The 20,751-nt window shown below is 37.0% G+C and overlaps 2 protein-coding genes across 14 annotated transcripts in view; one reads left to right on the top strand and one right to left on the bottom strand.

The window, feature by feature from the left end:
* Positions 1-12,279, top strand: part of LOC109857144 (transient receptor potential-gamma protein) — a 52,413-nt gene extending 40,134 nt beyond the window's left edge. For 5 of the 10 annotated variants that reach the window (XM_020433231.1, XM_020433190.1, XM_020433221.1 and 2 more), the window contains 11 exons: positions 393-627; positions 2,305-2,428; positions 3,244-3,513; positions 4,045-4,178; positions 4,277-4,406; positions 5,856-6,051; positions 6,136-6,330; positions 6,619-6,844; positions 7,746-8,132; positions 8,421-8,924; positions 9,267-12,279. In XM_020433231.1, the coding sequence (XP_020288820.1) occupies positions 393-627; positions 2,305-2,428; positions 3,244-3,513; positions 4,045-4,178; positions 4,277-4,406; positions 5,856-6,051; positions 6,136-6,330; positions 6,619-6,844; positions 7,746-8,132; positions 8,421-8,924; positions 9,267-9,433 (2,568 nt within the window). In that variant the 3' untranslated portion in view covers positions 9,434-12,279. Of the gene's footprint in view, positions 1-392; positions 628-2,198; positions 2,429-2,708; positions 2,999-3,172; positions 3,514-4,044; positions 4,179-4,276; positions 4,407-5,855; positions 6,052-6,135; positions 6,331-6,618; positions 6,845-7,745; positions 8,133-8,420; positions 8,925-9,266 lie in introns of those variants that run through there. The other 5 variants (XM_020433206.1, XM_020433212.1, XM_020433249.1 and 2 more) reach the window with 5 other exon arrangements.
* An 89-nt stretch (positions 12,280-12,368) lies between these two features.
* LOC109857187 (spondin-1) lies at positions 12,369-20,715 on the bottom strand. Of its 4 annotated transcripts, none has more exons than XM_020433276.1 (12): positions 20,613-20,715; positions 16,175-16,367; positions 15,845-16,029; positions 15,530-15,721; positions 15,065-15,351; positions 14,531-14,934; positions 14,208-14,379; positions 13,770-14,019; positions 13,517-13,700; positions 13,191-13,354; positions 12,923-13,114; positions 12,369-12,777 (listed from the first exon to the last, which is right to left on the bottom strand). In XM_020433276.1, the coding sequence occupies exons 2-12, from the start codon at positions 16,353-16,355 to the stop codon at positions 12,694-12,696; spliced, it is 2,295 nt and encodes a 764-aa protein (XP_020288865.1). In that variant the 5' UTR covers positions 16,356-16,367; positions 20,613-20,715; the 3' UTR covers positions 12,369-12,693. The 4 variants fall into 4 exon arrangements, with proteins under 4 accessions (XP_020288865.1, XP_020288882.1, XP_020288890.1 ...); XM_020433293.1 differs by lacking the exon at positions 20,613-20,715 and adding an exon at positions 20,525-20,586; XM_020433301.1 differs by lacking the exon at positions 20,613-20,715 and adding an exon at positions 20,403-20,496.
* Positions 20,716-20,751: the final 36 nt, after the last annotated feature.

Raw genomic sequence — 20,751 nt, forward strand, 5'->3', positions numbered from 1 at the left:
GAAATAATTGAACTCGCTTCCGTCTCTTCAATTAAAATCTAATTTGATCTGCAACTGTAATAATTTCAATTTTGCAACGATTAGAACAATATTAACTGTTTTTTATAATTTTGTAAAGTTATTATAATTTTGACATATTTTTTTAACCTAATGATTTTGTATTTACAAATTCTTCACTTAATTACTATATCGATATGACGATTTCGATATTGACGTAAATTTACCCGCAAAATCAATAATTGGAGACATTGATTGGTTTGTTAATTTAATGTTATTAATTAAAGAGATGTGATAATTACAATTTGAATTCTGATTGCAAAAGTCTTGCCATCTTTTCTCAGTCACGTGACCGAAAATTATCGGTCAATATCGCATTATTTGGATATTTCCAGTTCGTAGCGCATCCGAACGTGCAGCAGTTACTGGCATCGATTTGGTATGAAGGTCTGCCGGGATTCCGACGGAAGAACATGTTCCTCCAAGCACTGGAAATCGTTAGGATCGGTATTCTTTTCCCGGTCTTCAGCGTGGCGTACATAATCGCACCGCACAGCATGGTCGGTCAAACTATGAGAAAGCCGTTCATCAAGTTCATCTGTCATTCCGCATCGTATTTCACTTTTCTATGTAAGTAGAATGATTTTAACGCGTTATCGCGCATCGCAAATTGCATCGGAAATAAGTTTGGCAAAAAAGTGTGTTGGAAAAATATTAAAAATTATTAAAACTGCGTAAACATATGTGTGTGATTCACACACACAGACACACACACACACACACACACACATGCACGCACGCACGCACGCACGTAAATCTTTATGCTAAAGCATGTGCAAAACAGATGTAACGTCTCGATAATAAGATCAAGTATTTTAAACTCCTTGGGCAATTTTATGTCATGCTTTAAATCTAACCACTTGGCACGACATTCGGCTATAACCTGCCATTTTCTAGATTGCTCGCCACACTTGATCAGCGTGACTCAAATATCCGGCTCATTCCGGAAATATCAGAGAATCAACTCGATATCTCTATTCATTCTTACAAACTTCTCTCTTATTTCCAAATACATTTTATTATATCTCGCGTTCTTCCTCGTGTGGGCACTTCATTAATTTGTAATGCAATTAAATCCCTGCTCAACTACTCGCTAAGTATCTTACTGAAAAAATCAATTCTGCGGAGGAAATTTATCACATGATGCAAACCAAACACATATTTCATTTTCCATAAGCATCTAAATTTTTCATCTACGAGGGAAAAATAACACCAATTAATTTGATTAAACGCATTTCCGTTCGATTTGCGTGCGCGCATGAACGAATATGTATTATTAAATTGTTTTACATACGGAAATGGTAGTTACGTAGCAATGATTTTTACGTATAATTCCGATGCAATGGAACAATCAAATTAAAAAACTAAGACTGTTCTTTTCACGTAAAAGAAGATATTTATTTTTAGTACAAATAAGGAAAATACATGTATTTAGAAATATATTTAGAGACTGTCTAACACTTTTTCCTATGTTTTTGCGTATTTATTGTATAATTTGCATTGCAAAACATTTCATACAAATTAACAGCTCGTTAATTCTTTATCGTTTTTTAAATAAAGTTTTAACGATATGTAATTTGTAATTATATAAAAAAAGTGCGTTTATTTTGCAAACTAATATTTTATATACGCAACCGCGAAATAATTTCGCGTTTACAATATTCAATATGAATCATCGAGCGGAAGTATTTGGGAAAGCGAGGGACAAATTGAGCGTTTCCTACGGCGTATTTAATTTTCCAGCACGTTGGCGGATCAAACATCCACAAAGCAAACGTCAAACAGTTTGCAAATACCTTTCGGTGCAGCTACCAATAATAGATGTGCACTAACGTGCGGAATTCAGATGGCTAAGAAGCATTACTGCTTCACAATTAATTGCTCGCTTGACCATAAACAATACATCTCTCTCCCTCAACTTATATTATTCAATACGATTAGACTTATAATCTATCTCGCTACTCAAGAGAAAATTCTAATGACATGTATTTGAGCAAAGAATAGAAATATATTCAAATCAAAATAAATCTTCTTTCAAACTTATAGTTTTATAAAAAAAATCCATTTATTGTTTGCAACTTCCGAAAGTATTAAGTCGCTAAATAAAGTGCTTATTGAAATAAAGTTTCTTGTAATTGAAGCCGAGAAACATGCTGTATCGCTACAAAGTTACAATCCGATGTCAAAAAGGCGACTGTTCTGAGTTCTCAACGGGTGTAACGATTGTGCATAATTTTGTCTGCACAGTCATGTTAATTCTGGCTAGCCAGCGGATAGAAAGCCTGATCGGTAATTGGATGGGACACGACTTCCTGGCGGAAAACGAACCAACGCCAACAAAAAGAGGCGCCGCACCTACGATCGTGGAATGGTAAGGCTCTCTCTTTTCAATTGCGCATGTTTTTTATGTTATTGCACTTTATTGCTCTTAAAACTCACAATGTTACGAGCTTTTCAATTTCTCTGAACAAATAATAGCAAAGTTGAATTTTCTGCACGAGAGATATATAAGCAATTTTAACAAAAAATAAAAAAAAAGTAGGAAAAATAAAGAAAGATAAAGTAAATAGAGAAAAGCAGAAAGTAAAATATAAAATTATAAAATTTTTTTTCATGTAGTATCTACTATAGCCTATGACACTTTCTCGCAGAAATCGGTAATATAGAACTTAGACGTTACACAATAAGTCGGAGTAATACAAGCAGGATAAACCTTGGAGACGCGTGCAATCTCGAGAGGACTTCTTTTCACGACGAGATTGAAATGAGCTGATCAGGAATCATCAAATTTATGCTCATTTCTAGTGAGCACGGATCAATCTTGCATCTAAAAAACAATTTGACGCGTTATTAATAGAGTGTTATCAAAATTCTTTTTTTTTTTATGTATTTCACATGTAATAATCGATATATAAGTAAAATACCATATCTGTAAAGTAAAAGACTATATTTGTAATATAGAAAATTCAAAAAGTAAGAGAGGAAAGGATATGGAAAAAAGTCGCGAACAATTTCCAAATTCAGCGTGATCGGACCGCGCGTGTGATAATACCGGCGTTTAAGCCGGGAATATAATTGAAATTTAATTTGTGCAGAGACGCATGCAATTTTGTAGAGCATTTCTTTCGCGTTTGGAACGCTAAGATCGAAAAAAATCGAGGATGACCGGAATGCAACACGCCGCAGGTTTATATTGGCCTGGGTGTCGGGGCTGATCTGGTCAGAGGTGAAACAATTGTGGGACGTGGGTCTAGAGGAATACGTGCACGACATGTGGAACGTGATCGACTTCGTTACAAACTCGCTTTACGTGGCCACGGTCGCGCTCAGAGTCGTGGCTTACTACAGAGTGCAGAACGAGAAGGAGAACGAGGGGCTGCTCCAGCGTGAGCAGTGGGACACTTGGGACCCGATGCTTATCTCCGAGGGCCTCTTCTCCGCCGCCAATATCTTCAGGTAATAAATCGCAACCATGTCCGGTTATGTGTATGTGTATATCTTGGTTGTTGAAGGTATCGTGGTGGTTTTCCCGATATAAAATGATTTGAAATCTGCTAGAACAGAGTGCAGTCTCTCTCTTCGTGAACAAAATAGTTTTTGAAAACTAAATTTTCTTCCGTGAAGATAATAATAACATTATGATGTTTCTTTGTCACGCAAAAAATTTTGTAATTTTTTTTTTTTTTTAATTTATGTAAATATAACATCAACTGAGAATTAAAGCGTGTTCTATGTCCACGAAAAATCATATGGATATAGAACATCCTTATATCTTTAGGTGACACGGTTATATACGTCGCGCTTAAAGCGCATTGTGAAGTAGTTTATTGCGCTTTGAACGCGAATGAATTTTTGATTGTATTGGAAAGTCAATGCCGCAAAGCGCACACGTAAAAGCTGCAAAATTGGGAAAGTTAGCGCGAGAAACTATCTAACACCTCGGTATATATTATTTGGATTAACGATACGAATGATGTTGCGTTGCAGCTCGCTTAAGCTCGTTTACATATTCTCCGTAAATCCGCATCTCGGCCCGCTGCAAGTCTCCCTGTCGAGAATGGTCATGGACATTATGAAGTTCTTGTTTCTCTACATGCTTGTTCTCTTCGCCTTTTCGTGCGGTAATATTATAAACAAACAAAATAAATAAGTATATAAGTAAAATACTAAAAGATATAAAAAAAGCATAAAAAAGATTGATTTACAAACGGTTTGTTAGGTCTTAATCAACTTCTATGGTACTATGCCGACATGGAAAAGAAACGATGTCCCACAGCGTGGGCGTATCCGCCTAACGCCAACGTTACCACCGATTCTAACGCGTGCATCGTTTGGCGCCGATTTGCAAAGTACAAATATTTCTCTTTAACGCGTATATATAATCGAATTTTTCTCAACATTTAATTAAGTTTTTCAAAAGACATAAAATAGAAAACAATAGTAAAACTGATGTTAACCCTTCACTGCCAGATATGATCTCCGAGATCCACTCAAAAGTTTTAAACCAGTGTCTCTAATAGATATTAAAGTTACGTTCCAAAGTCCTACCTTGATTACTAAAATGCTATATTTTACGTTACGTGTGTAGTTTTTGGTTACCAAGATAAGATTTTGGAACGTACCCTAAGTTAGCGCGACATCTGAAGCGATTTTAGACACGTTGTTATTTTTCCTCTCCCTGTCACGTGACCTTACTTTATTCACGTTTTTGAAGACACGTGACTAGAGTAAAGTTACGTAACTTTAGTCAGGTGTTGTTTTTCCTCTCCTTCCTGTCACGTGACTTTACTTTAGATACGGTTTTGAACTCTCAGTGCCAGATATGGGTCTTCGAGATCCACCTAAAAGTTTTAAACCAGTGTCTCTACTAGGTTTTAAGTTAGCGCGACATCTGAAAGCTATGAAAAAAAACTTTAGGGGCTTAAACAATGGTAGAAATCGTTAACAGCGTTCTTCGTTTAATAGCTTTGCGAAGTTTGAATTTTGAAGTGCAAAAAAGATCTGAGAGAGTCTGGACACAAGACGTTGGCATTTCGAAAAGTAAGTAAATTTTTTTTCAGTTTGTGCACTTCTAATATGGTAAAAAATTGTTGTTTTTTTCATAATTTTATCAAAATATATGTACATTTATAGCGATTTATTAGGTCATGTTGCCCAGAAACGTTTCAAACGTTTCTTTGAAACTACTAGAAATTTTTTAAATTTGTTGTTTTGATCGTCGCAGAATCGTTTAAATTTTCTATTTAAAGAAAGAATATGTCTAAATATTGATTTATTGCTAAAATATTGGGATGTCAATGTTAGGCGCTAGAAAAAATGCATTTTTCAAAAAAACGTCCCAAAAGATTCATTGTAAATGTTTTTGATTTTACAATTTTTAGAAGACACTTTTGTTCCTGAAAATACGAGCGACTCTGTACAAAACTGCGTTGAAATTTTGTAAAAATCTAAAATTATACAAAAAGTTAGGAATTTTTTTAGAAAAGCGCTTTTTTGGAGAAAACTTGACAGATTTTCTTTAAACGCTTGTATCTTCAAAATTACTGGAGATTTTTTCAATTTGTTTCTTTTGATCGACGCAGAATCGTTCAACCTTTCGATTAAAAAAAAAGAAATTGAAAAAATATTGCTTTTTGCAGAGATATTCAAACTTGAAATTGCGTGGATCTCACAGACCCAGTCTGAGCAACTCGTAGGTTATTTTTATCTGACACTGAAAGGTTAACAGTAATCTCAAATTTTAATTATCCTGGTTATATTTCGGATACAATATAAGATGAAGATGTTTTTGCGAGTAGTCTGTTCGAAACCATTCAGACCCTATTCTGGGCGGTTTTTGGTTTGGTTGATCTCGAGAGCTTCGAGCTGGACGGCATCAAGGTATTCACCAGATTCTGGGGCATGTTGATGTTCGGCACTTACTCGGTCATCAACATCGTCGTTCTATTGAATCTTCTAATCGCTATGATGAATCACTCCTATCAACTAATCTCGGTGAGTTTCTTCATCTTTTACCAATTTCTTCGTTCTCGTTTACGAGCTGAAGAAACAGATAAAACTGGATGTTCGCGTAATCAGGAGCGCGCCGACGTCGAGTGGAAGTTCGCGAGGAGCAAACTTTGGATCAGCTATTTCGAGGAGGGTGGAACTGTTCCTCCGCCGTTCAACATCATACCGACTCCGAAGAGCGCATGGTACGTCGGACAATGGTTGTATCGGAAGCTCTGTGGACACAGTAGGGCGGCCAAGAAGGAACACATGCGCACGATCAGGGTAAACGATTGTTCAAGAATTTGCTAAGTTGCGGCAATCGCAATATTTCTCTTTTATCCGCGTCTTTTTTTAGTTTCGAATTTAGTTTTCAATTTGTAGCACTTTTTAAGAGATGTGAAAGATGACAAACTTTAGAATAAGCTGTCATTACCAGAATGTCGTGAAGAGATATGCTGAAATAGGCAAATTCCTTAAATGATCTATATCTTTTAAGATAAAAATACTTGTAGATAAATAAATTTAATAAATTTTTCAATATAAGTGGTTTTGCTTTTTTAATCGTTTCAGCGAAAGGTGAAGCAGGCTTCCGAGAGAGATTTCAGATATCAAAGTATCATGAGAAATTTGGTAAGAAGATACGTGACAGTGGAACAACGAAAAGCGGAAGGCGAAGGTGTCACAGAGGATGATGTAAATGAGATCAAACAAGACATCAGTGCATTTCGTTGCGAGCTTATTGAGATATTGAAGAACTCCGGCATGAATACTTCTACCGCAGCGAGCAGCGGTACCGGTAAGTTGTACGAAAAGAAATAGGAAAGATAAGTGGCTTACAAGTGTTCTGCACAAAGAGTGTCTCGATTTATTTGCATAGTGTTTTTTTCTTTTTTAATACAATGTAAGAAAATGTACGATTATTACGTAAATATATCATTTTTTTTTTTTTTTTTTAACAAACAGATTCGTGCATTCGAAGCAATATTATAGGTAAAGTTTTTATTTCAGTGATTTCCTCTTCTTACAGAAAATTAAACATTTGTTTATTTCTTACGCAAGTGTGTTTAATGAACGGCTATGAATTAATAAATACGTTCTTGATAAGAATTATGGAAGAATTATGCGTACTTTGTTTCATGCGTTAATCCACGAATCGTTAATCGCGTCACGCGGAGCATCGAAAATTTAAATTTAACTCAGATTCTTTCGAGGAATACTAATTTTTGTTTCATTCGCAGTAGTGAATATTAGTCACCGAACAAAACACTCTCCTTTGTAATTCAAACTTGGGGCGCCATTAATCATTCGGAGTTTCAGGGATAATTACTGTAATTAAGAATTTTCCCCTCGGCTCTTTAAATGCCGCGTCAATTCGAATCTCCGGTTATTGGCGAATAATGCGTAAGATATGAAGATCTTATCTCACACACGTATGCGTTTACAATTCGATAAAAACAATGTTATCTATTGTTCTCCAGTTTGTTGTTTCTTTTTTCTTGCTTCACATGTCGCATATCGAATTCAACGAACATACACACAAGTTTGATTTTATTTTTCATACTCGTTGCAAAAGAAACTATTTTATCAACTGAACTTGAAAACATTTGTTATGGTTTCAATGTATCAAGTGGATTTTTTTTAAGTTTTTTAGTAGGTTGCTTGAGCATGTTGGATCAAATTTTTGTTTGTTCCTGTAGACGGTAGCCTTAAAGAGCTGTCCATAGGTGCGGGTGGCAAGAAGAACCGCCAAAAAGAGCGACGTTTGATGAAGGGTTTTAACATCGCGCCGCAGCCAGGAGGAAGCAGCAATTTGCCGCCTGTTGCCGAGTTCATCGCGTCTCTCGCATCTCAGGCTCAGCAGGAAACCTCGCATCATGACCTATTTGGCTCGACACTAAGCGGCATAGCATCGTTCGGGCCAGGCATGACCTCGAAGAAGAGCCTGCATTACACCAGCACCAACAGCGTGCCCGGATTGGGCACCGGGCTACGACAACGACGCTGCACTAGAGGTAGCTCTCGAAAAAAACGCTGGGGAACTTTGATCGAGGCGGCGAAAGCCGGTAAAGTCTCCAGGCTGATCGGTAAGCCGAAAATCGTCTTGCATATTAGCATTTTTCTTGAATCAGGAATTGATATTATTACTCTTAATAAATTGCGTTTATACAAATCATATTTCACAATTATTATTTCACGATTATGAATCTCAGTACATATCATCTCTATACGTATATTTCTTTAAAATTAAACTCTTAAAAAAGATTTTATTGGCTTGTAATAATAATCTATAAAAATACTTATATAAGCGTGTAGACAACAACAACAATAATACAGCTGTATAAACACAGGCAAACATTATTTTTTATTCTTAGGTAGATCTCGTTCAGAAGATTCAGTATATTCACCGGCGTCCGAGGACGGCGGCGGCTCGCGATCCGAAGGTTCCTCAGACTCAAAATCCTCGTTGGAAGTGGTCAGTCACGACGTACAAAGCGCGCATCATTCTCATCACTCACATTCTCACGTCCACCACGCTCACCATCACGAAGCACATCATATGTTCGGCCACGGCCTGGGTCCGGCCTTGGCCGCTCTAAGGAAGAAACGTAAGAAGTTCTCCGCTTCAAGGTCGTCCACGTCCGCGATGACCAGCAGCACCAACACAAATCCTCCGGATACCAGCACGTTACAATCGGTCGCGACCGCTTTGGTGTCCAGAGTTTCGAAGAAACAACTGCAGCGCGCGAGCAGCGTACCCACTCGCGGTCCCGAATTGACACCACAGTCATCGCTAACGTCCCGACGACACGAGGTCACACAAAGTCAACAACCAAGCCTCGACATCGTCGAGATCACCAGTATCAACGAGCAGCAAGGTGAGTCGATATTATTACACAGGATGTTGTTTCACAAAGATGTATAGGATAACTGTGTACACTGTTTGCTCAGCCTATCTATAACCGCATGATTATTAGCTACTTGAGTCCGTAATGATTAGAAAACTTAAGTGATATGTACATACAATTATAATACCGTCTAATTATTATCTAATTAAAACTACTTAATATTTGTTATAATAATAAATTTTTATACTTATATATATATATATATATATATATATATATATAATAAATTAAAATTGCTAAAGATTTTATCTCTTTATATTGCTTATGTAATATAAAAGAGATTTATAAAACACAGTCACTGTTCATTTTGAGGTATTGTCAGCGCAATTCCACTGACACCGTCGACCACTGAGGAGAGCGTGGTGGCGAGCGGCTCGACGTCAATCACGGTGAAGCGAAACGGATCGGCGACGCAACTACAACGTCTTCCTGGTATCGAACCGATTTCCGGCCACGACGTGTCCACCGGCTGGCTCTGAGGAAACCGACGTGTCGCCGACAAGCGGCGGCCTACCAGCTGACACAGGAAGCATCAGTCGGATCTTAGCTTCGAGCTTCATTTTCAACGGCCATGAGGCTAGGACGACGCCAACGACGATCGTACACGCACGCGGAACGACCGTCCCAACGTCGTCGGCAGACGCACAATGATGCCTTTCTTGCGACGCGACGCGCCACGCTGATTAAACGTAAGAGCGACGTCAATCTCTAAGAACCCCAGTTTTCTCGTCGACCCACCGAAAACACTCTCCTTCGTACACGAGTAAAGTCTTTTAGTTTGAGTGTGACTTCCTGATATACGTGAATCGTATGATGTCTGATACTAAGCAATGGCTCGGGTATAATTACACTTTTATTGGTATGTTTATATATATATATCTTTGTTTTATTATTTATATATATTTTTACACATATTTATTTTATAATATGTATTTTATACATATAGTGAGCGAGTTTATCCTGAGATAACTTGTTTAATATTTTCTTTTTCAATTTAAGCATTTTAATATTATATACAGATACTAAATAATATTCTGTATGATGTGTTTTATTTTGACACATCATCAAAAATGATGAAATATCTTACATTTACATTTAATTGTTTGACGGCGCGAAAGTTTTTTTGTTCTCGCAATTGCCGGAACTTTTTCGTATGAATTATCTTGGAACGACAATAGGTTGTATATTGGGAATTACTACTACTACTATTACTGCCAGAACGGAAGTGGCATGCGTGGGTCGGCGGTAAATAGTCTAGTCAACACTAGTCAGTCAGATCTCGTAACGGAAAAGCGAGACAAACGTTATATTATTAAGTTAATTATATTGAGAGACGATAAATTATGTTACGTCACAAACAGAAATCGTGAATAGAAAAAAAAGTCGAATATTTATCGCATCTTCAGGTAGCTGGTCTACTGAAGAACAGAGTTCTTATATACAACTTCTTGATTCGCTTCTATTTTTTTGATAATTTATTTCTTCTCTGTATATTTCTTATAGATTTATTTCAGTCGTTAATTGATCGATACAATCATCATTGCCAACGTATTTTTATTATTTTTATTCTACGAAGTAATTTAAAACGGCCACAAATGGTGTCGAGAGGTGATTATATAATAATTCTTATGTAAGATAAGTGTGCCATATATATAAGTTGCAAAAGAGAACAATTGGATTCTTAAAGTTCAAAATATTCAATCCTATCTGAACATTACCGAACTTGCAATCGCGATGACAGTTTGCGCTTTAAAGATCCAACGCGTACTCTGTATTAAAAGGCTGCCGGATATCTGCGAAATCTTTTGTTGTATCAAATCGGCGGAAAACGATTCGCATGATTCAGCTGAATTTTTTGCAAGAAGTATAGAAACACAAGTGGCACGACCAAAGAACATATGCCGTAGCATATAGTCGAGTAGTGGCCTAAAGAGACCGAGAGCGTCCGTACTATTTCCTATATATTACGTGTGTGTACGTTAATGATGATTATTAATAATTATATAATAATTATTATTGTTAATGTTAAAAATAAAAAACGAATCACGCGCGATCCGCATCACGGGTAAGTTCTCGAAGAGCGAACAGCCCTTAAGGGCATTGTCCAGTCACTCGCGTTGACTCTTTTTTCTTTTCCGTCTTCTCCCGTATGTCATCGATCTTCCCGTGTTCACGATAGCGTCTTTAAAAAAAGAAATATATATATAGTTATTGTTAAAAAAATGCTATACATCTACCAAGCAGCTTGAATCGTTTTTACATCACATCGAATTGTATGAACAATAAAAAAATATTATTATTTTTCAAATAATATTCCAAAAAATTTTTTATGCAAATTAATGAAAAAAAACGCATAGTCAACAAGTTATCAAAAATAAAGCTGCACATTGTTGCTGTGGATAAAAATTACTCGAAACAATTACGCAATGTGCATGTGATCTCAAGATTGGTCGCATGATATGACGATTATTCTTGGTGGATATGTAGCAATTTAGTCGTTATATTATGTGTATTGTTTATATGAGATTATTAATGGAACTATACAAAGAGTTAGCTCTTCAGTTGATAGTGAGTGAATGTTCGTCGTAAAGAAAAGAAACAAAAATATTTTACCGCGAACAAACCGGAACCAACTGATTTTAATAGACGCGAGATATAGACCCAGAATTTTATTTCAATAAAACGACGAATCCTGCGAGTCCGATCGAGTTTTTTTACAATTACAGATGTAACCTAACATAAGCACAAATGGAATTCTATTCGCAAAACGTGTACGTGTAAACGCCGTAAACACACGTGTTATAAAAGATGAACAATTGCAATAGAATTGAGAAACTTCTCGAGTTTGGAAATTTTTGGATATTTTCCAAAGTCATCTGATCGCAATTCGAAGTTTGTAGCGGATTTATAGGCGCACAAATCACTTAGCTGGAGCGTAAGATAACAAGCATGTTATCCGACATATTAATCGTTCCAACGACCGTATTGTTGTTTGAGGCGATATATACTACATTACAAAATGTAGTTGCAAAAGTGCAAATAGTGAGAGTCGAAATCCGACTGAATTTCTCACAACCGAAGAATTAATTCGAATTACATTTTTTTTTTCATTAAATGTACGTATATACAATTTTTTTATAATACACATAGGTTTCATCAATTGTAAAAATCTTTTTCTTTCTGATTTTGTTTAACGTACAACAATTGTGTACATGTAATTCCACAATTAAGTGCTTTTTTTGATACAAAATTCATCTGTAACAATAAACGATGAAGAGTTTAATTAAACGGATATTGTGTCAAGAGGCAAAATGTATTATTTAATATAAAAACGATTACATCGATCTCAGATCGTAAGTGTTGAGTGAAATTCGATGGGAATTAGCAGGAATCACGGCACAAAAAAAAAGACCATTAATAAAATATTATTTATTCTGATACATTTATATATTTATATATTTCCCAGCATTTTGTAGCAAACAGTGTGTAAAATACACTATATAATATTTATCAACATGATCAACTTACAAAAGAATATTGACACTAATGTACATCGATTTATATAACCATCTATTTATTAAAAATAGAAACTTAAGAGTAAAAAGCTTTTATCTTTATGGATATAATTATTAAATTAACTCTTTCACTTGTGTGTAGATTCCTTTATCGTTGAGTGCAACTCTCAAAGATGCTTACATACATAAGTTAAATGCCACCGAGTAAAGAGCTTCCTTTTTACTTATGCATCACACGGTGCGAGCTGGCATCGATGATGACGGTACAGTTTTTTCGGACAGGGTCGGCCGCCGTTCTCAGCTTCGCGCTATAGTTATGAACAACAAAATATAACAAAAATAAACAGCTAAGCAATAACAACACAACAAATATCAATAATTTTGTTCGTGCTTGATGTTAGAAAATTTTTATGAGCTGCATGTTGCATAATTCCGCTCAAATAATTAGCTCACCTCGATGATACGATAACTTATGACGCGACCAAGACCGCAAGTGACACTACATGGTGACCAATTCGTCCAACGTGAAACCACGCAGTCTACGCGAGAATCTGGACGAGAATGATTAAATGTTTTGCTGAATGAACTTGACTGAATTTGATTTACGGTCTCGTTGACGAGCTGACCAGTCAGAACAGATCGCACCTAAAGGACAAGAATTTTCAGCGATACCTGAAACTGAATTTAAATTTGCAATACTTGACAAGACATTTCCGCTTACAATGTTGCAAGTGTTGTTACACTCGTCCGTTGTCAGAAAATTATTTCGGTTGCCACGACATCCGCCGTACGCGAAGGGCACGCACATTAATTTCTGCGGGTTGAAAGCCCATCTCTGGAAGTAACCTCTGCAGGGACCGGGATCTGCCTCCTCCATGCACACAACTGGAAAAAGAAAATAAAAATAAAAGAATAGACATCTAGATATTAAATACTTAACAGTTTAAAATTTAAGAAAAAAAAAACGTAAGTAAAAGCTTGTAAAGAATCGAATCGTTGTTGCTTTATTTTCTTATCTACTAAAAATGTGTGTTTCGTATAATTTACCCTTTGCCGTCGCCATGTCAAATGTGCAGTCCGCTTGAACGAGACACGGTCGTTGCTGAAGCAATTCTACGCGCGAGGAACATTCCGTCTGCAGCGACGGGTCGACTATAAGCAGCCGAGTTCTCAATTTTACACCTTTGCCGCAAGAAGCGCTACACGGCGACCAGTCAGACCATTCTGTCACCTTGAGTCATTATCAATTGTAAATACCGTGTAAATGTCTGAGGATTCGATTTTACGATAGGCACGATACCTTGCATAGAGGATCGATCTGCTCCTCCGTTCCCGGCGGACAAGGCGGGTTCATGCACTTTTCCTTCTCGACGAGCGACACAAGCGGGCACTGTTTACGACCACGATGATCACGGAATCTTCTCGTTCGCATTTTCAAGCCTACTCCGCACGTTTCCGAACACTCGGACCACACGCTCCACTCGGTGGTCTCGCAAAGCGGATTGTCACTCGGCGACGAGATTACGTCATCATCGTTTTCTTCTTCTCCTCTGAAACCGGGAAACGTGAAACGTTCTGTTTTTCGAAATTCTGAATTCTTCTCAAGTGCATTTTGTTTTAAGATTAAAATACTCAATATTTGTAAAATAATCGCGTAACGTTCAAAAGAATTACATACTTTTCAATTGGTTTAAACATTTGACAAGTATATTTATGAGGATTATTACAATGTACTCACGAGCATTCTGGAATAGACGCGACGCACATTTCCTTGGAGACCAATTGTCTGTTACAATTGAACATGGCTGCTTTCTGCGGCATTCTGTAAGACCTCGTGCGCATTCTTAGGCCCTTACCGCAGGTTACCGAACACGACGACCACGGCGAATAATCCGTCGTCTGGCATTCCGCTTTAAGAAAATCCAAAACTAAATTTTACATTTTCTCGAGTCATACATTATTTATTATACAAACACATACACCGTTCCTTAGCTTTGGACAACACTAATAAACACGCGGTTATTATTAACAGAAACATTTTTATAGCATGAACGTGCATACGTCTCGTCGTGTCTTCCGTGTTCTCGGCCACCTCTAACTCGACCACTTGCCGCTGCAGAAGTTCCTCGCTACATCCGTGAGGGATGATTTTTTCCCTGTTGAGATATAATTTGGCCAGCGGGAGCATGGGTCTGCCGGACGGGTCGTAAAACGGAGATCGCGGATCTTCCGGATAAAACGTCGTTATCGGCTTCATCTTCTCGCGCGGTTTCGTCTCGGAATTCGTCGACATGTAGCTAATGCCGTTGTCAGTGCCGGCGTCCCAAGGATAAAGATCGATCAACATGCTCTTCGCCCAGGTGCAATCTTTTTGACATAGATTCAGCTTGCTCACTCCCACTACCCAGTCGGGAGATGGTCCTAGCATAGAAGCCACCGAGAGAAGGGGATGATTTCGATCCACTCTGAAATCGCAAAAAGAAGAAGTCTATAAAATAATCTATTCGCGATCATCAGCAATTAGAATATAATCTTCGCGATTTTTCACCTTTCGATGGAAACACATTATTGCAAGCTCTTAGAAATAGAGTTTACCTAAAGGACGTTGTCGTGTTAGAATTGACATTGGGATACCAGAGACCGGCGGCTTTAATAAGCGTTCTAAGGTGATTAGATTTCTCTCGTAATTCCGCTTCGACACCGGTCGCAGAACCCCACTCGGCTAATTGTCGAAAACCGTCTGTGGCGATGTGATCTCTACCCCAGAAAGAGAAATTTGGCTCGTGCGACGCTCCGATAACGTCGCTGAAGTGGGTCAACCAGACAGAAAAAGGAAAGTCCTTTGGGTGAGTTCTATTCGACCAGATGCCCTCCATTGTTAGCTAAAAACAAAACAACAAGATACTTCGAACGATTACAAACCGCTCATTAATTTTTCGTTACTTGTTATTTTCACAAGAAATGTGGCATTGTCGCGCGAGCACGCGCGACAAGTGTGAGTTAAAGACAAGTTAACAAAAGTTTGATATCAGTGTCGGCTGAACGTTTCGGGGAACTCACCGAATATTTAGCTTCGTCGCAAGCACAGCATTTAGTCTCATCCGTACTTTCGACTTCCGATCCCGTCCATTCGCAAACAATTTTAGTGAGAGCACCGTCCTCGGCGTACCATCGCACGTTGTTTTCCAAAATCATCGCTGTGAAGATGACACATCCGGAACCGGCCGGCGGTGCTCGCCACATCACTCGAATCTGTCAAATATAAAGTTTGTATTCTCAACCTGTGCGCCCTCTCCTTCTCCAAGTAAATTACTAAAATAATAAAATTCTTTTTCTTAAGAAAAAAAAACGCGTCGTGTAGTGTCCGCATTTTACCTCTGATTTCGGATATGTATTCTCTTCGGAAATCGTATTAATACAATCTTCGTTGAAAGTGGTCGTGAAATCCGGAAACAGCTGGAAGTAACCGACGCGCGCTGAGAGATTGTTTGGTGCGTGCTGCGAATGCACCGTGAGTGTGAAACGTGTGAATTGTTGTAACCTCTCGTTTGTTTGCGATCCTGTACAAAAGTATCGTTACTAATGTTCTTTATTAATTGCTCAGTTATTACAAAATCAACATGGCAATGATTTTAAAACTTCTCGCGATGTTTATTGCGCTTTTTCAAGTTGCCAATTTGTTGTAATACTTATAAGAAACGTAACCTTGCAGACTAATTGTGTAGACTGCATCGGGTATGTATCCGTTTGTCTGTCCGCTCATAAGAATCTTGTAATTGCCGTCGCCCAGCGTCCTGTTTGCGGAAGTTTGTCCTATCGTCGGTCTCATGGGACATCCGGCGTGAGTCATGGCGACGAGACACGCCGCCAGTATTAAGAACAACATTTTAGAATTATTCTAAAACAATTTCAACATTGTGATTTTTCTATATTTCTGTCTCTCTCTCTCTCTCTGTCTCTCTCTTTCCTTTTCCTCTTTTAATATATGTAAATATTAATTTAAATAATAATTTGAATAGAAGAAAAAACAAAAAGAGTGAGAGATATAATGAACACATAATTATTCGTTGACAATAACCAATCATACGCTTTTTCTTTTTACTATATTTTCTCTTATTGTTAAATGAAGTCGTTCTAATATTTTCTCGCAAAGTTTGTAAAACGATAACGAACACATCTTCCGAGCTACCCTTGAATTCACGCCTCGTCGCCAAGAAAATTGCTGCAATTGACAGTGGCACAAAATCGAGCAATCGGTGATTTTAGTTCCTCGTCGATTAAACATACAATGCGAGTTGTGTGTTTCTACAAGATAATAACCGTGACAATCTCGAATAATGAACGAAATTATTCTTCATTGTCTGGTCTTGTATATAATAGTCTTAATAAACCTGTGAAACTTTATGATAATCAAGACGATCACGTGTAAAAGATTAAACTGCACTTGAGATTACGATCTGTGTCAAGATGTTTCCAATCTCTCTGCGATTATTAAATAAACGTCTTTGTCATAACAAAAACATGCATAACAATAGTTAAACAGCTTGAAGCAACAAAGAGAAATGCGATTTAGAAGGTAGGTAAGTATTATTCATAAAAATATATGTGTTATTTATTTAAAAATCTGAAATTGTATCAAGTGAGTTTTTTGATTTGAATTCGATCGATCTGAAATTTGATGTGACATGGTCACATCACTCATGTGATCATGCATTTCTAGTTTTTCTCGAATATAAGAAACAATGAGAACAATACGCAAAAAATAATTTAGAAAAGTAACAAAAGACTCAAAAATTACGATCTGAAGAAAGCTTTTACATTTACTTTTAAATTGTTTTTGCAAAGCAGAATGTGTGTCACGTATGACGATAATATTAACGAATTTATTTCACGAACAATGTTAAAAATAAACAAATAATTGTGTAAAATACGGAAAAAGTATAAATTATATCATAAGAATGTGTGTGAATCAATTTTAAATTGTTGGTCGATTCGGACACGTGCGTCGAGATACACGAAAAACAACGTGTACCGCGTGTCGTATATTTTCGTTCAATGCGTCCGATTACAGTCGAACATTTGAAAACTGGGTCGGGATTCGTGCCAATCTGTTCCGACTGACTTTCGAGATCCGCGGCGACACGCAGGAGAGATAGCTGTAGATTTCTAAAACGTTAGTCTCTGCAAAGAAACGCAGAGATGAGAAAGAGCCCGATGACGATGCGGAGTCGAAAATTGCAGAGAAGATGTCATGTCTCTTATACTCGCATACGCGGATTATTTTCGTCTAATGCATTTCGAATATAGAAGCGCTGATTTCGTCGCAAAATGTTACGTACAAAGTGTACGAAAAATATAAGAATTTAAAATTTTTTCTATGACGCTTCGTACAAATAGACCAAAAAATATCTTGCACATACGAGGAAAATACGCAGCTCGGCGTGTAAACAACTATAAATACAATTTAGAGGAAACTGTTAGAATGAAGAAGACGTTCTGTGCAGACACCGAAAAGTTTTACAACGCGCTAAAATAAGATCAGAGACGAATCACACGTTTCCGCAAGGTTTTTAGCGTTCATTCGAGTACTTGCACGATTACAAAGCTTGTTTTGTAGACGCACCTTGCGATTGATGTTCACTTTCACGGTTTCACCGCACGCACGTTATATCGGTGTGACACGCAATTATAATCGTGGAATTTTGCGTTTCGATCGCCAACAACGCCACACCGTCACCGATTCGCGTGTATACATGCGTGAAAACTGATGCATATACGACGACGCCGAACTCGTATGCTCGAGTCTGCTATCCCTACCAACGATTCTGCTCACGTGAATGAATACACGCGTGACAATCACAATTAGCGAGATAATTAAGTGCTAATGACACTCGCTTGATCAAAGCGACGATTCGCGACACACTTTCCAAAACACGTTTTATCGCACTCTATCTTCAGCAATTTATGCGCGTTGTAATTAAATAACTAATTAATTCTCTTTTTGTATATTTATTTACATATTTCAGTACGTGTAAAATTATTCTTAAATATTAAACATATCTTTGCTATATCCGCAATCAGCGGGAATAAATGAGTTCTAATAACGCGTTGATCCGCAACACACTTTCGTGACTTGATCATTAGCGAGTATTTGAATAACTAATTATGTTTCTCAACTTTGTACTTTTATTTATATATTCTTATTGTTAATATAGATACAAAAAATATATGTAAATAATGTATGTACTTTTATATACTATATCTAAATTAAAAAATCCTTATTTTCAAAAGTTGCTTCATAGCGATTTGCAACGCTTGTTGCGTGATACACGATCATATTTCTTTGTTAGTGAACTGTATCAATCATAAATGTGTGCGGTAAATCGCGATTTTATTTCCCACTCTGTTGCTATTGCGCGCAATGCTTTTCTCAGTTGCCACATGCACAAATAGCGATCTGCAATGCATCTTCACGATGATTAATCATATTTCATCTTTAGCAAACCGATCCATCAAAAGTTCAGGAAGTTAATTAAACGTTTTTTTAGTTTTACAATACTTTTTCACTTAGCATAAAGGTTTATAAAAATCTCGTGTTTTTAAAACATTCTATTGCGTAAATATTTTTAGTTAATAGAGATTTAGAGTTTTGCCATATGATATATCTGTCATATAATATTACAAACAAAATAGAAAATTTTCTTATTGTTGCAATCTGCGACACTGCAATCTACTATATGTCATAACACGGAAGAATAATTATTTAGACGCACACGTGTGTGCCATTACTTCGCTTTGTTCGTAATCTCCGATTTGCCATCTGTCACTTGGCCATGTTCCAGTTGTAACTAGCCCGTGATGTAAATTACTTACGGTAATTCAACTTTTATAATTGTTTACATATAGTTCATTATATAGTATAATTTAATTGAAATAATTACCATGTGTAACTAAGCACATTAATCATATTCAAATAATTTGCTGTATTAAAGCGTACGAGCGGTGCATATGATGCTTTTATCAATTTATCTATTCGCACAGTGTGATTATATTTAATAAGCCGCTTAAATCAATAAGCTATTCGAAATGTGATTTAATTGCAAACTAATTCGTAAAGCTACTGAAAAACTTTCAACACTTTGTTGTAAAAACTGATTTTGAGTGTACTACTTGAGTGTAAATTTATCACGTTAATGTGTATAATTGTTTAATTAATTTACACAGATTCGTGGCGCATAGCGCGGACAAAACTCGACGTTTTCTCAGATCTTCTTTCATCACTTAAACAGTATTTTCATTGTGCATCTGTCAATTAGATTCATCGCAACCGCGTATCGCGTGCTGCTTCCGGCTCGCCTCCGCTTGTTTATTCAAACATAAAACGTATTTGCTCACCCAACATTTAGCACAGCGCAAGAAACACAAAACGAATTGTAAATGTTACAGCAGACACATTTGTGTCGCCTGCAAAGATAGAAACCGAAAGCGTCTATCAGATTAATATAATTCACGAAATAGCGGAATATCACGAAGCACAGCTTCTTTTATAGATGTTGCCAGCCCTTTCACGTGCTTATACCAGAGCTCTATGGCTTTGAGATGTTTCGTCTACAGGCAAATCCAATGCAGTTCATATCTTGTTGCGTAACAAGCGCGGTGCGACAATATGGGATCTTATCGCGAATTTTCTCGTTAATTAAATAGCTTCTGTGTCAGAGCTTTAATTTTCAGGATTATCTCTTTACAACACTGTAGCTCATTTAAGATCAAATTGTGAATTTCAATAAAAATTCTTTCAATTCAATTGTATATTTATATGTATATATATATATATATATATATATATATATATATATATATATATATATATTAAAAGTTGCCAGAATAAGCAATGTTAACAATGTTAATGTACTCAATACACACAATTAATTACATCGGTCAGTATGAAATAAGCAAGATTCACTTATAAACTCGATGCATATAAAAGATCGCGTATAGATAAACGTGCTCGCCCAAAGCGTAATATGCTAATTACGTAACCGTGCAATTACGGACCGACTATTTAGTCACAGAATTACTCGTGTGATGTGTCTCTCATTATACATTATGAGCAACTGCGGAGAGTCTGCGTAGGTGTACTCACCGAGAGATCTAAGACGTCTGTTCTTCGTCAAATCAATGCACCGACCGAGAACGACAAAGCGTGTCAAAGTCTGTCTCGAGTCTCAACTGACGGTGCTTCCGTTTTTATCAGAGGTCAGTTTGAGGTCAGCGCGTATCAT

The sequence above is a fragment of the Pseudomyrmex gracilis genome, unplaced genomic scaffold (assembly GCF_002006095.1).
Source record: "Pseudomyrmex gracilis isolate BER0280 unplaced genomic scaffold, ASM200609v1 scaffold_4, whole genome shotgun sequence".
In the NCBI taxonomy this organism is placed as follows: domain Eukaryota; kingdom Metazoa; phylum Arthropoda; class Insecta; order Hymenoptera; family Formicidae; genus Pseudomyrmex; species Pseudomyrmex gracilis.

Excerpts from the sequence above, each read along its gene's own strand:
- LOC109857187 (XM_020433276.1), bottom strand. The coding sequence starts at position 16,355 with ATGTTGTTCTTAATACTGGCGGCGTGTCTCGTCGCCATGACTCACGCC. Across the intron at positions 13,701-13,769 it reads AGATCGATCCTCTATGCAAG|GTGACAGAATGGTCTGACTG; the intron begins GTATCGTGCCTA and ends TAATGACTCAAG. Across the intron at positions 13,115-13,190 it reads GTAACAACACTTGCAACATT|GTGCGATCTGTTCTGACTGG; the intron begins GTAAGCGGAAAT and ends CTTGTCCTTTAG.